Raw genomic sequence first — 16,426 nt, 5'->3', positions numbered from 1 at the left:
TACTGAGATTTCCCTCAAAGCCATTCCAGAGGGGAATCTAGCACAAAATATTCTCCCTGTGTACTGCACAACAAGAAATATTCAGAGGAAAATACAGTGGCAGCTGAGGCTTGTGGAACTCCCAGAATACTGAGCCTGCAGAGGAGGCAAACAGCCCTGGCCTCTCTTGAGGGGACTTCTCCTCACAGACTCCTCTTGAGAATGTCTCACTCCAGGAGGGGAAAGCTTTTAAACCTTCACCTTACCTTCCTCCTGTGCTAAAATGTAAGGCTCTTCCTGAGAAAAAACTGAGCTACAAACAATTCTTCATTCCTCAACAAAGCTACTCAGGTTCTCGATTTATCTTAAAAGAGCAATACCAAATGGGGTCATAAATGTCTCATCAAAGACTGTTTGCAGAGAAACCCCACCATATGAAAGAAAATATTTCTTAGCATCAGTTCACTCAAAAGAAACCCAGCCCTGAATTGAGCAGCACTTTAAATGAACTTGAATTCACTTTTGTCACATATCATCTGGTTTGGTTTGCTCCTTTTTTGGCCTACAGAAAATATTAGACTATTTCCTCTTGATAGGACTCCTTGGATGGTCCCCAAACTTGGCTCCTCATGATGCCTTTCCTGGATTGTTAATGCCGCCTGTTAGCAGCACCTGGCTTTGCCACCCTGTTCATGGTAGCGGGGCATGGCTGGTGCCACAGTCCCCTCTGGGGCCACGGTCCCCTCTGGGGCCATGGTCCCCTCTGTCCCCCTCTGTCCTGGCTTGTGGCATGTCCGTGCTGGTGGAGGATCCCTGCTTGTGCTGCTGCCTGCGTTCCACAAGGCCGATCGTACTCCCCAGCCAAAGAGAGACTAAAGTCACTGCTTTGGGCAGCTCCTTTGAGCGAGTTTAACGCTTACTCTTCTCTATCCCAGACCTCAGAAAAGCCACACAGCAGCACCATAAAGTCACCTCATCGACAGAGCTGAGGAGGTCTGAGCGCACAGAAGGTCGGCTTTCAAGCACATTGGGTTTTTAATTTAGTGGAAGCACTGACTCGTTCACGAGCTTTACTTGTCCAAGTGGATTGTGTGATGCTGCTGTCTTGCTTGCGTTAAAGAGAAAGCAGAAGGGAGGAAGGAGTTAAGAAATGAGAGAGGCACCTGGGGCGCGGGCCTGGCAGACAAACGGAGCGGGGCGGCACCGGGCCGCTTTGCCGGAATCCCTTTCCGTGCCGGACAAAGGCGGACGCGGCTCCGCTGCGGGGCGAGCCGGGCGCTCGCTCGGCGAGCGGCGCTGGAGCGGCGGCGGCCCCGCCCCGCCCGTCCCGCCCCGCCGCGGGCCGGGGCCGAGCGCTCGGCCGGGCGGGCGCTCGGGATGCTCGGGCAGCGCCGCGGGCCGGGCGGGGCGATGGAGCCGCCGGAGGGCTGGGACCCCTACGGGCGGCCGGCCCGGCGCACGCAGTGGCTGGGCAGCGCCCTGCCTACCACTACGGGCTGGAGCGCGGCGTGGAGAACGAGATCGCCGTGCTGGCCACCGGCCTGGACCAGCACCCGCAGGAGATCTCCCACCGCCTGGACCGCGCCGGGGCGGGCCGCATCCCCGGCGAGGACTGCCGCACGCTGTGCCGGGTGCTGGGGCTGGAGGAGGCGGCGGAGCCCGAGGAGTGCGCGGGGCTGTGGGACGGGCTCTCGGCCGAGCTCCCCTTCCGCCAGTTCCACGCGCGGCTCTGCGGCCACTTCAGCACCCGCGCGGGGCCGCGGCTGCCGCCGGGCCGGGAGAGCGAGCACATCGAGACCCCGATCGGCCTGCGCAGCCCCCGCCGAGCGGCGGCCGCCGGGGCCCCGCTGCCCAGAGCGCTGCGAGGAGATGGTGGCGCTGGAGCGGCCGAGGAGCGCATCGCCAGGCTGCGGGAGGAGAGCGGCACCTGCGGGAGCTGCGGGAGGACCTGCGCGCCGCCCTGCAGAGCAGCGGGGCGCGGTGCCTGGCGCTGCAGGTGAGTCCGGGCCGGCTTCTGCACCGGCCTCCCGGGGGCGGCTCGGCCGGGCCCGAGTGCTTCGGGAGAGATGCTGCTCTCGGAAAGTCGGTGCTTATAGCCCCTCCACTGCCGCACCGAGACCGCGGTTGCCTGTTCAGCCTCGGCATTAACTTTGCTTTGCAAAGTTGAGTTACTGGGAGGCTTTAAGGAGCAAGGTATTGCACCGGTGTGCCATTAGCTATAGTTGTGGTGAGCACTCTGTTTAAAGTGTAGGGGAGCTCAGCTAAACAAACCCACGTGTACAATGCTGCTGCTTCTTCTACTGCATGTGCCGTCAGGATGTGCTGATAGCATATGCTGGATGTGCACCACCGCAGGGTTTTTCCTAAAGTAAGAACTTTCGGATTCTTACGTGCACAAGCAGATGCAGTGTCTGAGTCAGAAGTGCCTACAAGAAATATCAGAAGGATGTTTTCTTCAGAGTGTGGTCACAAGAGTTCAGAGTTGGAGCCAGTTCTGCAGGCAGGCTGATGAATATTCTGGGGCTCCTCTGCAGAGCACCATTAATTCCGGGGCTGGCTTCTGCTGGTTCTGCTGTCCTGGCTCGAGTGACACACTTAACAGCAGTTCCATTACTCTGGCATGAAACAGCGTGGAACAGGCAGAGCAGGGAAGGGCAGCGTGGACCGATTGTTCTGGCAGCTCTGACCAGCTCTGATTTGATACTCACACAGCACTCACAGAATCCTGCTCCCACCTGTGACACTTCCACTTGCAGTAGATGACAGTTCTCTTCACAATGTCCAGCAAGGCAGGTCAAAGACACTTCCACCATTTGTTTTTAAAAAAGGGAAAGGAAATCAGCAGCAGCCATGAAGTCACCAGTCTGAGGTTCCAGGAAAAATGAAAACAACAGAGGAGAGCTCCAGAACACCCCCAGCTGCTCCCTGCTCTCTTCTTCTGAACACAACTTCATTGGAAATCTTTTTCAGCAGACTTCTTGACTCCTGAGTACAGACCATAGTGATGACATTAAAGCTATACAGAAACTTGTGCAATAACATGATAGTGAGTAATTTGAGAATTGAATGTATAGCTAGGTATTAAAAACTACTTTCCAGAGATTGTTTCCTTGTTTTTGTATTTGGCAAAAGGTCAAGTAGCTTTAGTTGCTGATCAACTCTATGTGATTAAAAAAAAAAAAGCCAACAAAGCCCAATCTAGCTACTTTCAGTCTTAATTAAAACCTATCATTTTCTCCCTGCTTTGTGCTCCTGGTCATTGCAGGTGGGGCTGCGGAAGAGCCATGCCAGCCATACAGAAGAAGGATCCTGCTTCATAGGGGGTAAGAGACCATTAACACAGAAGCACTCCCAGACCAAGTGCCTCCAAAGTGTCCTGGAAGAGATGGAGCTCATCCAGAGCTCCAGGGATGGGCAGATTGAAGAAGCCATCAGGTCCAATCAGGAGCTGGAGAAGGAGCTGAAGAGCTCTCAGGAAGCTCTGGTCAGCCTGGAAGACTGCAACCGTAACCTGAAGAGGGAGCAGGCAGAGATGAGGAGGAAGGTGGAAGAGGCCAGACACGCTGTCCTGAACAGTCTTGGCAAAGTGAAGGAGCTGGAAGTGAGAGCTAACGAGGTGCCACATCTGCAAATATACATCCAGCAGCTGGAATCACAACTGCAGCACTACAGGTAGGTTGGAGTCTGACAAAGTGCCTATAAAATCACTGTGCTGGGACACAAGTGAGTTTGAGAATCACTGGTTGGGGCTTATTAGATGTCTCCAAATCACCTTGTAAAATCTAGCCTGGGGGAAATTAGAAGCTGCTCATCCATTTTCTTGGTAGGAGTCTTCAGGAGACCTGGGAGTCTTCCAGGCCAAAGTCAGGGTACTGATCTACAGAGAGCTGAAGTTACTCCTCAAGACACACAGCACAAGAACTCAACATGGTAATGCTTCAAGAAAGCCCCAAAGCAAATTGCTGACAGTTCTTCAGAAACCATTTCCAACACACTTCCTTTTTTCACTGCATTTCCTGGTCCTTAGGTCCCATCCCAAGCCAGCTGTAATCAGATGGCTGACCCTCCATTTCATAGAAAGCTCTTCCACTTGTCCTCGGAATTGGGGAAAAGCACACAAGGACAACTTCTGGCCAGTGTTTTGAAACTTGCTGTGACTTCATTGCTTCTTTGCTGACAGAATAGGCAATAGAGGAGCTGAAAGGTTCCTAAACCCATAAAATTAACAGAGTGGGAATCTCAAAGGAAAAACACTAGAGCCAACTAAACCCCACTTTTGTAATAGCATCAACAAATCCTTCCAGAAGTCAGAAAGTTGGTCATTAATTTAATAGTCACGTGCTTTTGTTGCTTTTTATCTCCGACAAAACTCGGACTCACTGATGGTTATTAAGTGTTAAGACATTTCTGCCCAAGTTTCAGACTGACCTATGGAATAAAATCTAGTTTATCTTCTCACTAACCCAAAGCAAAACCATATTTATAGATATATTTTTACTTACAGTACTAAATCTAGTAGTTTAATGAATTGCATCTTCTGAAGTCCTTGCCTTTTCCTAAACACACACTTCCTCTGTTTGCTGATAAGAAGAATTCATAGTGTGTTATTTGTGGCATCATAGCTATTGTATTGTTTAATGAAGTGAGGAAATTCTAAAAATAACCATTTTATCCAGTGTCTTTCTGTCAGCATTGTGTATGTTAATACTTGCATGGTTGGAGAAGATCAAAGAAAATATAAGTATTTCTTTAAACATCTGTAGGATTTAAAAGCCATTGCGAGGACACGTGATGTTCAAGATGGCTGTCAAGGACGAATGACACAACTCCTGGTGCTACAAGGGGTCACACAGCTTGTCAGGGCTGTCACGTTCTCCTTGGCATGAGCACCAAAGATTTAAGATGAGTTCTTGTCCCGTGGAATTGCTTTTCCAAAGTACAGTGAAGGATAAAAAAGATCACCTTGGATCAGGTTTAAAGGCAATAAACTATGTCCACTGGCCTTGCAGAGCAGGAACTTTGTGGGTTACATCAAAACAAAGAGTGTGAGTTTAGAAATGTAAATGATATGCTCCTTGTACAATAACCTTCATTTATAATACTTAAGTTTTAAATGGCATGCTCGTTTAAAGTGATTGTCAAGCTCAGGAGTGGTGCTGGACTGACCATTTAGGAAGTACACCCCTTTTTTAGCCCTGTAGCACATTCAGCAGAGGCCCAGGCCAGCTTCCAGCCTTTGAGATTCTCTGTTGGCACAAAGCAGCTGCACCTCCCCATCCAGTGAAACAGCTCTTGGTGTAAACAATTTAACTTAGAGATGCATGATGATAATTGTGTCTTGCATGCCTGTGCTCATATTCCATAACACATGGAATCCCATCGCTCCACGTGTTCCCAGCGTGGCACAGAGGTGTCCCAAGTGGCAGAAAATGGTGAATGAGCAGTGCAGAGCTGTGTGTTAGGGTGGGGAAAGGGTTCAGCAGCAGCTCTGCCCCACACAGCCCTGGCTGTCCCAGCTTGTCCCACTCCCTCTGCTTGCCCACCCTGCTGCTCAGGCAGCCCAAAGGCCTCCTGCTCAGAGACAATCCCTTTCTCCTGATGTGCAGGAGCTGACATCCATGGCTGTGGCTCGGGTGAGCTGCTGGGAGCGCTTGGTGAGGGGAAGAGATGGGCTGGCTGAGGTGTGGAGAGGGAGGGACAGCTGGGAGCCCACAGGCTCTGCCTGTCCCTTGGCCAGAGTGTCGCTCATCCTGTTGGTTTAAGTCAGCTTGTGTTTCAGTTGCTCTTATGTGTACTGTTAAAGTCTGGCTGGGTTTCAGTCACCACTCCGGTGAGCAGTTTTCTCCCTTGCCAGGTGCCACACAGAGTTTGTGAGCAGGGTCTGGATTTGGCAAGAGCTAATGCTGCAAGGTAGTGCTGGAGAGGAACGGGGGGGATTTGGGTGTCCTGCAGAAAGCATTGACAATTGCAGGTATCTCTCCTGAGAATTCACCTTTACTGGCTTGGTGAGCCACAGGTTTCCTCCAGCTAAAGTCCAGTTTCGTCCAGAGAGAATCATATTCAAGAATGAGTCCAGTCTATGAGCTTTACACACTGCTCCTGTTTATAGTTTCATATTTATAAAGGAAATGCTTTCTTCCTTTAGGCTTAGATGTTCAAAGCTCTTTTAGCATCTAAATCTCTCTTCTAGACCTTCATCTGAGACCTGTTTGCTATCATTTAGATCTGAAATCCCAACCATGACCTTAAGTTATAATCCCTAATGCAGGAAACAACAGTTTGCATTCAGGCAAGAAGGTGTTTAAATACCTGCAAGTGATTAAACATTGTCCTAAATTGGAGTGTGTAATTAAAATCAGCTATTCTTGATTTCATATTCCAGATTCATATTCCTGCAAATGTGTATGACTTAAACATGAACTTTTTCTGAGTGCACAGGTTCCTGTGCCAGGGTTTGAACTGGCCCTGTCACATCATTGGGTTCCTAAACCAGCCTGGTTGATCAAATAGTTCATCGTTCTTTTCTTCAGGTGCCCATCCTGATCTTCCTGCTCTGATCCATGTGTCAGGTTTCTGTCTGGACTGTCTTTCAGCTTTTATTTTTTAACTCCCGGTCAAGTTAGTGAGTCAGCTCAACTTTAAAGGTAAATTTCAGTAAATTCCTTCCTGAAAAGCTTGAGCTCAATTCATTTCAGAGGAAAAAGACGACACAAGAAATTGCATATTTACCATTGGTATTGTATAAAAAGTGTGTAATTGCCAGTGCCTGATGACAGGACAGTTTAGGAAGTCAGGCAAGTCCCATTTTTATGCAATGCCCAGGAATTATTCCCAGAGGGCAAATCATTAACCACTATTCCCTAGTCTCCCTTCCCCCCCCCCCCCCACTAATTCTGCTGCAGCACAAGGTGACACCATCCATGTATTCTAATAGAATCCCATGATTTCTAAGTATTGTTTATAAAAACACCTTACATTGAGATATTACTACAGTGAAAATGTCACATCTATTGCTTTTTTCACCCATTGAGCCATTTGCCGTGTCAGAAAAGGAAATTGGATTGATTTGACAAGAATTGTTCTTGCCAGATATGACTTCGTTCTGTATTCTATACTACATTGAAGGTGGCTTAGAAATGGATTACTTAATCAAGTGTCCATATTCTTTTTCTCTTTAAAAGCCTTGGAGGGAATAGAACAATTTAACAACCATATTTCTGATCCCAGTGTAAGAAATAAAAAGTGAGGTCATTTAGAATCGAAATAAACTTCATAATAGAGATGTTGACAGAAGGTTTATGTTGCTGCATTAATCAGCAGCACAGTAATTAAATAGATCAGTGAAGGAGGTCATAAAATACTGTTGCCTTCATGGAAGACAACAGCGACCTGGTTGCAAGGAACAGCACGGCAGCCCAGTCTCCCCTGGGCCACTCGGGCTAACGACACACGCAGGACACCAATGTGGTGGATGGTCGAAAGCCTTTATTATCTCATGGGTTTAAATAGTCTTGGGGACTCTGCTATGTCAGGGGGGGGTTGGCAGGGTCTCTAGGGTTAGTCAGGAGTGGAAGACTACTGGGTTAGGTGTGGTTACATTCTTTGGGGTAATGGATAACATGTTGCAGGGTGAGAGGGGGATGGGGGTCTTTCTTTCCGTCACATCCCGAAATCTTCCGTTCGCCTGTCCCTATCTACTACAACAATGCTATGCTTTGAATCGTCTACCATGCTGTGCAACCAGTGCCAGTCTCGTGCTTTGTTTTCGACTGAGAGTACACGGAAGTTGCGGAATGAAAGTAGCGTCTTTGCTGAAGCTAATGAAAGACTACTTCAGCTGGGCTTATCAGACTTATGTGAACAACAGTTTGTTTATCTACCAAGACTGAGACAAGCTGTGGCACTTTAATTGGTTTCACTCCATGATGAGGGCTGAACTCTAAACCCAGAAGAGCCAGTCCCAGCTTATTATGGGAGGCACAAGAAACAGTAATGGAGAACTGAGTTTCCTCCAGGGAATGAAAGGCAACAGAGAGCCCATTTCAGGGGAGGTCCCACAGCACTTAAGGTCAAACACAGAGAGAAAAGCAAATGAGAAGGAATCGTGAGGAGAGCCCAGCTGTGAGCCCAGAACCACAGAAGAAGGCAGCAGGGACACTGGGGCCATCAGGTTTCTGCCAGGAAGCACTTCTGACTAGCCCGTGACCATAGCCAGACAGCTTTTGAGTATCATCTCCAAGGAGGGAGAGTTCACAAGCACCCTGACAGTGCTTGGTCACCCTCACAGTAAAAAAAAGTTCCCCAATATTCTGAGAGACGTTCTGTGTTCTGGACACCCCTGAAAAGAGTCTGGCTTCTTTGCACCTTCCCTTCAGTTATTGGTATACATTGGAAAAGATCCCCTATAGAGTCTTCTCCAGATTGAGCAGCCTGGAGGCAGCACTCCTAGCCTGTCTTCGTGGACCCTTCATCATCTTCTGAACCCTTACTGGACACTCCAGAATGTCCATCTTTACTTATGTGGGGAGCTGCACACTGAACAGACTGCTCCAGTGGAGTGTCACCTCTTTTGACCTGCAAAGTAGACTGAGAAGTAAGAAATGCCTTGCGTTGGTTTATTTCTAAAACAGAACATAGGGCTGAGTATCATCAGTGTAACCTGTGAATTTATATTAAAAATATGGCATTAGGATGTTGCTTGAGTGGAGCAGCCATGTGAGATGAGCTGCCTTAGAAGTTTTCATTTCTTAGGGCTGGAGTTTGTGTCTTCTGGGTGTGGAACCTGAAAGCCCCACGTAGTCACTGGGGAGTCATTGTGACACCTGTGACAACAAGCCTTCTGGATGCTTGGGGAAGCCCCAAAAGGCCACAGTGTCTGGCCTCCTCCACTGGGTACAGACATCTGAATGTGGGGGAAGAAAAAGGGCCTCCATCCCATTGTCTGCTTTCTGAAGGCACAGAGAAGATTTGCTGGACAAGGATCCTGACAGGGTCTAGGGTGCTGGTCCCAATCTGCCATGCACTCAGGCTCTGTCTGCAGCTGCTGAGAGGCCAGGAATTCCTCTCCCAGTGTCCCAGCTCCTGCCTGCACATATCAGAGAGGTCAGTTACCATCTTGCCTCAAGAGCTAGAACATGCCAAGACACTCAAGTGTTTCTCATCTGACCCAGGATGGTCCCTGGCATTGGTGGCAGCCCAAGTGCTGTGCTGAGGCAGAGTGGGCAGTTCTTTAATGCTCAACTTCAGTAGCTTTGCTGCTGGCTGCAGACTGTGTCATCAGCACCAGGAACCACACCAGCTTATCTCTTTGGTTTGCAGGGCAAAATAGCCTCAGAGGAAGACCTGGCAGAAAGCAGCACCTCTTCCCTGCTGCCAGCACCATCCAGGTGTCCCGGGCTGCACGTCCAGGTGCTTCTGAGAACCAAAGGTGCTCAATCTGCTGAGCTGGCATTAATGACTGAGCCTCCGTGAGCTGGCATTGGCGCCCTTTCTGTTATTACTGCGTGGTAGAGTGGTTCCACAGAAGAGTGGAAGGCCTGATACGCCAGTCACCTTTCCCACATACATTCCACAAGGTGAGAGACAGTAACTCTGAGGTGCACTCTACGGAGGAGTCCGTCAGCTCTGCCAGCCATATTCAAGGAGAGCGAGCTGGGTCCCGCTCTACAGAAGGATGTCAGCATCATTCTCCAGGACGACAGCACCACAAGTCTTGCAGCAGAAGCTGTAGTGGTAGCCATGGTGGCAGCCGCAGTGGCAGCTGCCGTGGTAGGGCCCAAGAGAAGAGCCAAAGCAGGTATCCAAGGAGGCATCACAATGGCCGCACCAGGGTCCAGCAGGCCCAGGGCTACAGCCACTCAAGCAGCAGGAGACAGCGGCAGAGCAGGGCTCAGAACACTGCTCGTGACAAGGGCCAAAGGACCCAACGGCAAGTCCGTGCCCCCTCAAGGCGGCGTAAGCGCCGTCAGCAAGAATACCAGGTTTCTTTCATAGAACCGAGGGCAATAAGGAGACGATCCCGGCAGAGGTCACACAGATCTTCCAGCCAAAAATTGACGGAGTATCTAAGGGAGATGGAACGCGATGAGGGACGAGCTCTAAGGCATTACTGGTACATCCGTGCCTCTTCAGGGAGGAGCAGGCACCAACAGCAGAGGCGCCAGCTTTCTTACAGAGAACCACAGATGACAAGGAGCCGAACCCCACGGAGGTTCTGCAGCACGCTGCTCCTGATGGAGAATCCAAGGAGGATGGAATGCTATGACAGACAGACTGAACAGGGCATCCATGCCTCCCCAAGGAGGAGTGAACACCTTCAGCAAGGACGCCAAGCTTCTTTCATCGAACCACAGATGACAAGGAGCCAATCCCGGGGGAGGTCCCGCAGCACACAGTTCTAAACACTGCGGGAGAATCTAAGGAGGGAATGTGACATCTCAACCTCCTTGGAGTGGCGTGAGCACCATCAGCAGAGACGCCAGGTTGATTTGACTGAACCACAGGTGACAAAGAACTGATTCCATGGAGGTCCTCCAGCCATGCTGGGCACAACCCTGGCAGCATACCCACCCAACAGTGGAACTACTGTATGCCCTGTTACCAGTGTCAGGAATGATACTACTTTAGACAAAAACAGCCCCTACTAACAATTGCAAAAATAAAAGTCAAATCAAATGCTCAAGCCTGGAGCTAAGGCTCTATTCTCCATCAAAAAATGCATCTGAAAATCCAAAGACATCCTTGCAAGGCCTTTTCAGGTTAGGAGGATAACAAGCATGAAACTTCAGCACTGCTTTTGTCATTCTGTTCTGTGATACCCACTTGTGTATAAAATGGGGTACTGAACATTTTGTATGGGGGTGCCTTTCTCTCTATATTGGGTTTCCACATTGTTTTTGTGTTTTTGCCCTGGTACCAAAGACACCAACAACTTATTAGGAAATCTCTTGTCCTTCCACACCTGTCTTCTTATGCTTTATCCCAAACATCCCCCAGAGTAACTTCTCCTGTTACCACTCTTCTCACAGTGAAGCAGTGAAGAGTGAAGTCAATTTACAATTACTCTACCTCAAAGACACTGCCTATAATGCCAATCCAAATCTAATGCCTGGTACAAAGCCTCTGAAAAGATTTTCCTTCTCCTTTAAAGACTTTAAAAATAAACCCCAAAGCCTTCACAGAGAAACTGCCCCCATGCTGTGTCCTGCACAAAGCCTCAGGTTTAATGCCCAGCATGTCACTTAAGGCTAGCGGCTCTTCAGACCATGGCCAAAGACTACAAAAGTCATCAAAAAACAGTTCTGCACCAAGAACTGTTACTTTCAAGACTGGAGGGAAAAGAGTCTTCTCAAAAGACTGGAGCAAGACAAACTGTATTCAATTTTTGTATTGAACTACAGTCAGATGTTACTGTGTATACTCCTCATGTCACTCCATGACTAGTACAACCACAGAAAAGAAGCATTAAGACAGTCCCATGAAGGAATCCAGGCCAGGATCAAGCTGCCACCTTGCTTGCTCACAGCACTGACACACAGCTAGTTCTTTAGCTGAAAATTTTTACTTGCCAACTGCAAAAACTATGGTCACCTGCAACACACACTACAAAAACAGAACCAATGCCTTTAGTGATATGTTGCACTCATTGCATCCCTCAAGCTTATGCTTAGCTTGTTAGTTTTCTGTGCATTTCTGATAAATCCCCCAAAGGAAAAGACATAGCTGCCACATGGACAATTCACTTGCGGAAGACAAACCTGGCTATCCATGAGCATGTGGAATCATTCAAACCTTCCCATGTCATGAAATCTGCAGAGGCTTTCTTAGCTTGAGTGTGTTTTGAGTCACAGAACCACAGAACAGCAGAAAAATTAAATAAGAAATAGAAAAGTAAGGACAAATAGAACAATGCTCTGTGTATTAACACTTGGCTAGAATAACTCCCTAAGCTACAGAAAAGTATATCTAGCAAGATAGTAGGAAGTTCTAAGCTTACTAATGGAGTTCTGTACATTGGGTTTTAAGGCTTAAAATGCAAGTAGGTATTGTATTGGAAAGAAGCAAGCATTTTTTAGAGAAAAGGTACGTGCTGCTTATAGTGGTTGGATAAATCTATTGTCACTATACTTTTGCTTTGTATGACAGGTCAAAAAACTTTCAAAGTACGTTGTAACATTAAGTTCTTTGTCTGCTGCCAGGGATGTGAGCTGCTGGCATCTGCCCATTGTCACAACCATGTAATGAGACTGATGCTAGAAAAGAAACAGGTCGATTTGTGTTCCTCAGCAGTCCTATCCCATTCCTGATTTGTACATAGATCCCCGGCCAGCAATATGAAACATCTTCCACAGTATTCCAGGTGGAGTCTCACCAGAGCAGTGTGGTGCAATCACCTCCTTCAACCTGCTGGGCACTGTCCTTTGGATGCACATGGCTGGCTCATGTCCAGCCTCTCATCAGGCAGCAGCCCCAAGTCCTTCTTGGCTGGGCTGCTCTCCAATCCCTTCATGCCCCGAGTTGTGAGATCAGCTGGGCTGGGACTGTGTCACAGCCCTTGGACAGAACTGCTGGGCAGGGTGTGCTCCCTCCCAAAGAGGGCAGATCCCATTCCCCACAAAACTCCCTGCTCTCCAGGCCCCTGTGCAGCTTTGGCCTTGTCCTTCCACATCTGGATCCCACGGCCTTACCCGACCCCCTTGCAGCACCCAGTTCCCACAGAAAGAGGGGATACCAGCACACCAATAACTGGTTCTGGTTTTTGCTCCCTTCTAGATTGGGATCCTGACTTGGATGTTTGGAAATGCTGCTGAATGATGGCCTGAAGATTTTGCCAGATGCTGAAGGCAAGTTCTCAATGTACCTTTCCTGACAGAATAATCAGTGTCAATGTGGCAAGAGCTCTCTTCTACAATTTCCCTTAAGTTCTTCTGAAGGTTGATGGATTCAGGAAAATTTGTCCCGCTCTTTTCTCAAGCCCTGAGTGATCCCACAGCATTGCTGTCAGTGGGAGGAAGGAGTATTTAGCTGTCCATCTTCCATCCATGTGCAATGCTGGAGTGTCATTCCGTGCTCTGTGCAGCCCCAGAGAAGAGCAGAAAGGGAAGGGGCCGGGCCCAGGGCTGTCTGTGCCCCTAGGCTGAGCCTTTCACAGCTCCTTTGCCAGCCCCAGGGAGCCTGAGCTGCTCCTGCTGCTAAGCCCCAGCCCTGGCTGGGGCTGGGTTTAGAGCTGCTGGCAGCTCCAGGGAGTTCTTTCTGCCCCGACTGCCCCGCAAGGGGCTCCTTCCATCCCAGTGTGGGGCCACCACAGGCTCGTGGTCCCCCTGCCCCTGCTCCAGGGTGGAAGGCAGAGCTGAGGGAGTGCTATGGAGGGCACCAATCACCCAGGGGCACTCACTGACACTGCGGCCTGAAGGAGATGTGCAACACCTTTCTGTTAAGGTCCTAGAGAGATGAAGCAAGACATAGGAGACAAGAAATCCCTGGAGGCAGCCAGACATCTGGACCAGATGCTGAGTGATCTGGAGAGACACCGTGGTGGGTGCATTTCCCTCCCCCTTCCCCTGGGACTCAGCAGCCGGGGCCTTTCCCTGCACATCTGGACAGGCCGTGCCCGGCACAGCGGAGAGGGATCCACGGCTGCCCCGCTGCTGCTCTCACGGCTGCAGGGCTGTTTCCCAGCCTGGCCTGGCTGCAGCTTCTCCCCAGCCTCTGCAGGAAGGCATTTGGCACCAGCTGACAGGATATTATCCACCTCTTTGTCACACATTGCTGGGAGCAGAGCAGCACAGCACAGAACAATTACGGCATGCAGGCTCAGGGCTTTGGGTACTGAGCAGTCCTGTGCCAAGGGACAGCAAGGTGCCTGCAGGCCCCAGCTCTGGGGGAAACAGAGAGTGAGAACATCCTGGCCCTATCCACCCTACTGCCAGCTCAGCAGTGGAAAATAGTGATGGCTCACACTCCCCATTGCTCCCACAAATGCAGCTGGCACCTCAACATATGCTGAGAATATCTGGAAAAGCATGAAAAGAGATTTTTGTTGGGGAACACCTTTTTTGATTAAGATTACAGCCATTGTGGCTGGAGCAGCACTCTGCCTGATGATGTGCTCTGCCCGATTCTGGTATTGCTGGAAGAGAAAATGGAGACTGTTTTGCTGGTCTCCACCTCAAAAAACTTCCTTTAAAGGTTGCTGGTAGTCAGGGAAGATTCCCAGTGAGGCTGCAGTGGAGGATGCTGGTAGACAGGGAAGATTCCCAGAGAGGCTGCAGTGGAGCTGTGGCCAGTCCATGGCTCTCCAAAGAACTCTGCTGAGGGTTCTGCTGCTGCCCAGTGCTTTCCTTGGCCTCTCCATTGCTGGGCCTTGTCCTGGGGGGCCGCTGGGGCTGCAGCCAGTGCTGGCTCCCCCTGAGGCTGCCTGGCCAGGAGCAGCCCCAGGGGCACAGGGCAGAGGCACAGCAAGGTGGGCAGGAGAAAGAGCGGGGACGAGATTGCCCCTGAAAGGCAGAGACGCTCGGGGGCCGCTCCTGGCCAGGGAGCTGCCCAGAGCCGTCCCCTGCTCGCCGGGGCCTCGAGGGGCAGCTGTGCAGCTGGGCCAAGGTGTGCCAGCCGCTCCAGCCGTGCTGGGGTGTAACACCTTCTGGCAGCCCCTGGGTATTAGAGTGCCGGCTAACAATCCCCCGGAGCGGCCGGTGGGTGTTAGGAGAGTGGCTGCCCCTGGGTCTCTACTGAGATTGCCAGGTAGCAGTGTGTGCAGCGGCAGGGGTCACGCTTCCACTATGGTCACGCTTGCACTGTGGTGCTATGAGGAGCCAAGACAAAAGGATAAAGGAGAGGACGCTTGTATGCAGTCCAAGGAGGCTGCATTACCGAAATAAGTCAAGAACAAGTGCCGAGGCAAATGGGAGCTGGCTACAACTTATAAAGGGTGTGGGAGTGAAAGGGTGGCAACATGGAATAACCAATGGAGACAGAGTACAGGGTGATTACATCATGGGTTATAACCAATGGGGAAGAGAAAGGGGCGGGGAGAAGCCTCAGAAGACCAACCAACTAAAAGAACAGAGATGATTGACAGAGAATTTTCAAGAACCAAATGGGGGTGTCTACAATGACAGACAGGGGAGGTGGGTAGCACAACTTGGATTGACACATCTATTTAAGGCTGAAAGGGGAGGAACAGGAAGATTGACACTCTGAATGACAGCTAAGTGTAGGGGAAATTTAGGAGTGAACAACCTGGAAGAAACCATTATGATGGCAAAAAATAGGGGGTACCAGGAATATACCAACCAATATTTCCTAACATTGAACTTCTAACTGATATAATAAATCGTTGTAGCAACTTCCAAAACACGCACCACCACACTGGGGAGCCTTGCCAGCTCTGGGCCCTGCTGTGCAGGAGGGTCCCTGTGTGCCACTGGCAGCTGGGGCCTCAGCCACTGCTCTTTTCCAGAGGAGCACCAGTGCATCTCCAGAAGAGGAGCCTAACCACTCAGGCAGAGAGAACTTGACCCGTGTTCCAGAGCTGCTGGACCATCCTGAGCCCTTCCCAAAACCCACCCCTCCACAACGAGACCCTCTGCCCCTGAGCCCCCTGGCCCTGCTCCCCTGCTATGACTGAAGGTGGGCAGGCCCCATCTGCCAGGGCAGGGCTTGGCCCACGTTTTATGTTCAAATAAAGAAATTGAGTTGTCAGCGATATGTCCAGGTGGTTCCACCAGCAAAGCCCGCCCAGCAGCAGCACTGGCTGAGCTCCATGGGCAGGAGCAGCCGTGGATGCCCACGGTGTGGGCAGGCAGGAGCCAGGCAGGGGCTGCTGTGACCGGCGGCGGGGCCCCGAGGGGCTGGGGGAGCCCATGGGGCGTCCCTGGGCTGAGGACACATTTCCTTCAGTGGGATCATCTGGGCCTGGGCTTCATGAGGAACACAGGGATATTCTGGGGTCTCTGCTGAGCTGTGCAGGGATCCCTCATGAGGCACACAGGAGTATTTATGGCCTCTCCTAAGGTGTGCAGCGATCCCTCATGAGCTGTGCAGCAGCAGGGGGGGTTTTTTCCTCTTCTGAGCACAGCAAAGGGACACTTGGCCAAGTTTATTCAAAGCTGAGATAAAATACCTTATAAACCTTTGGGCCCACTGTCCCTGAGCACAGAGCCTTGTGCCTCGGCCTGATGGTGCAAAAATCCTCCCAACATCCCTCTGTTTACAAAAATCAAGGCTTTGTGCTCATTAATAGGAAAAGCTCTATGGGTGGCCTGCAGCTAATATTCTTTTGTTGGCTAGACCCCAGTCCCTGCTCAGGTCTAAATGGCTGACCCAGACCCAAGCTGCTCTTAGGACTGATTTGATCAAAGGCACTGAAGCTCTTTGACTACAATTTGTCCGGGAAAACAAGCACAGGAACTTTGCTAATGTCCGTGACAAAACCCGAGTTGAACCTTTG

The 16,426-nt window shown here is 50.4% G+C and overlaps 1 protein-coding gene across 1 annotated transcript; it reads left to right on the top strand.

The window, feature by feature from the left end:
* Positions 1-1,389: 1,389 nt before the first annotated feature.
* LOC144246994 (EF-hand and coiled-coil domain-containing protein 1-like) lies at positions 1,390-12,822 on the top strand. The gene is given in 5 exon segments (XM_077786045.1): positions 1,390-1,456; positions 1,459-1,902; positions 1,905-1,975; positions 3,245-3,651; positions 12,751-12,822. Coding segments are annotated over 5 exon segments (1,002 nt in total). The 3' UTR covers positions 12,764-12,822.
* Positions 12,823-16,426: the final 3,604 nt, after the last annotated feature.

This window comes from Lonchura striata, chromosome 12 (assembly GCF_046129695.1).
Source record: "Lonchura striata isolate bLonStr1 chromosome 12, bLonStr1.mat, whole genome shotgun sequence".
NCBI classification, from domain to species: domain Eukaryota; kingdom Metazoa; phylum Chordata; class Aves; order Passeriformes; family Estrildidae; genus Lonchura; species Lonchura striata.
This window is presented reverse-complemented; position numbering and strand designations above follow the sequence as displayed.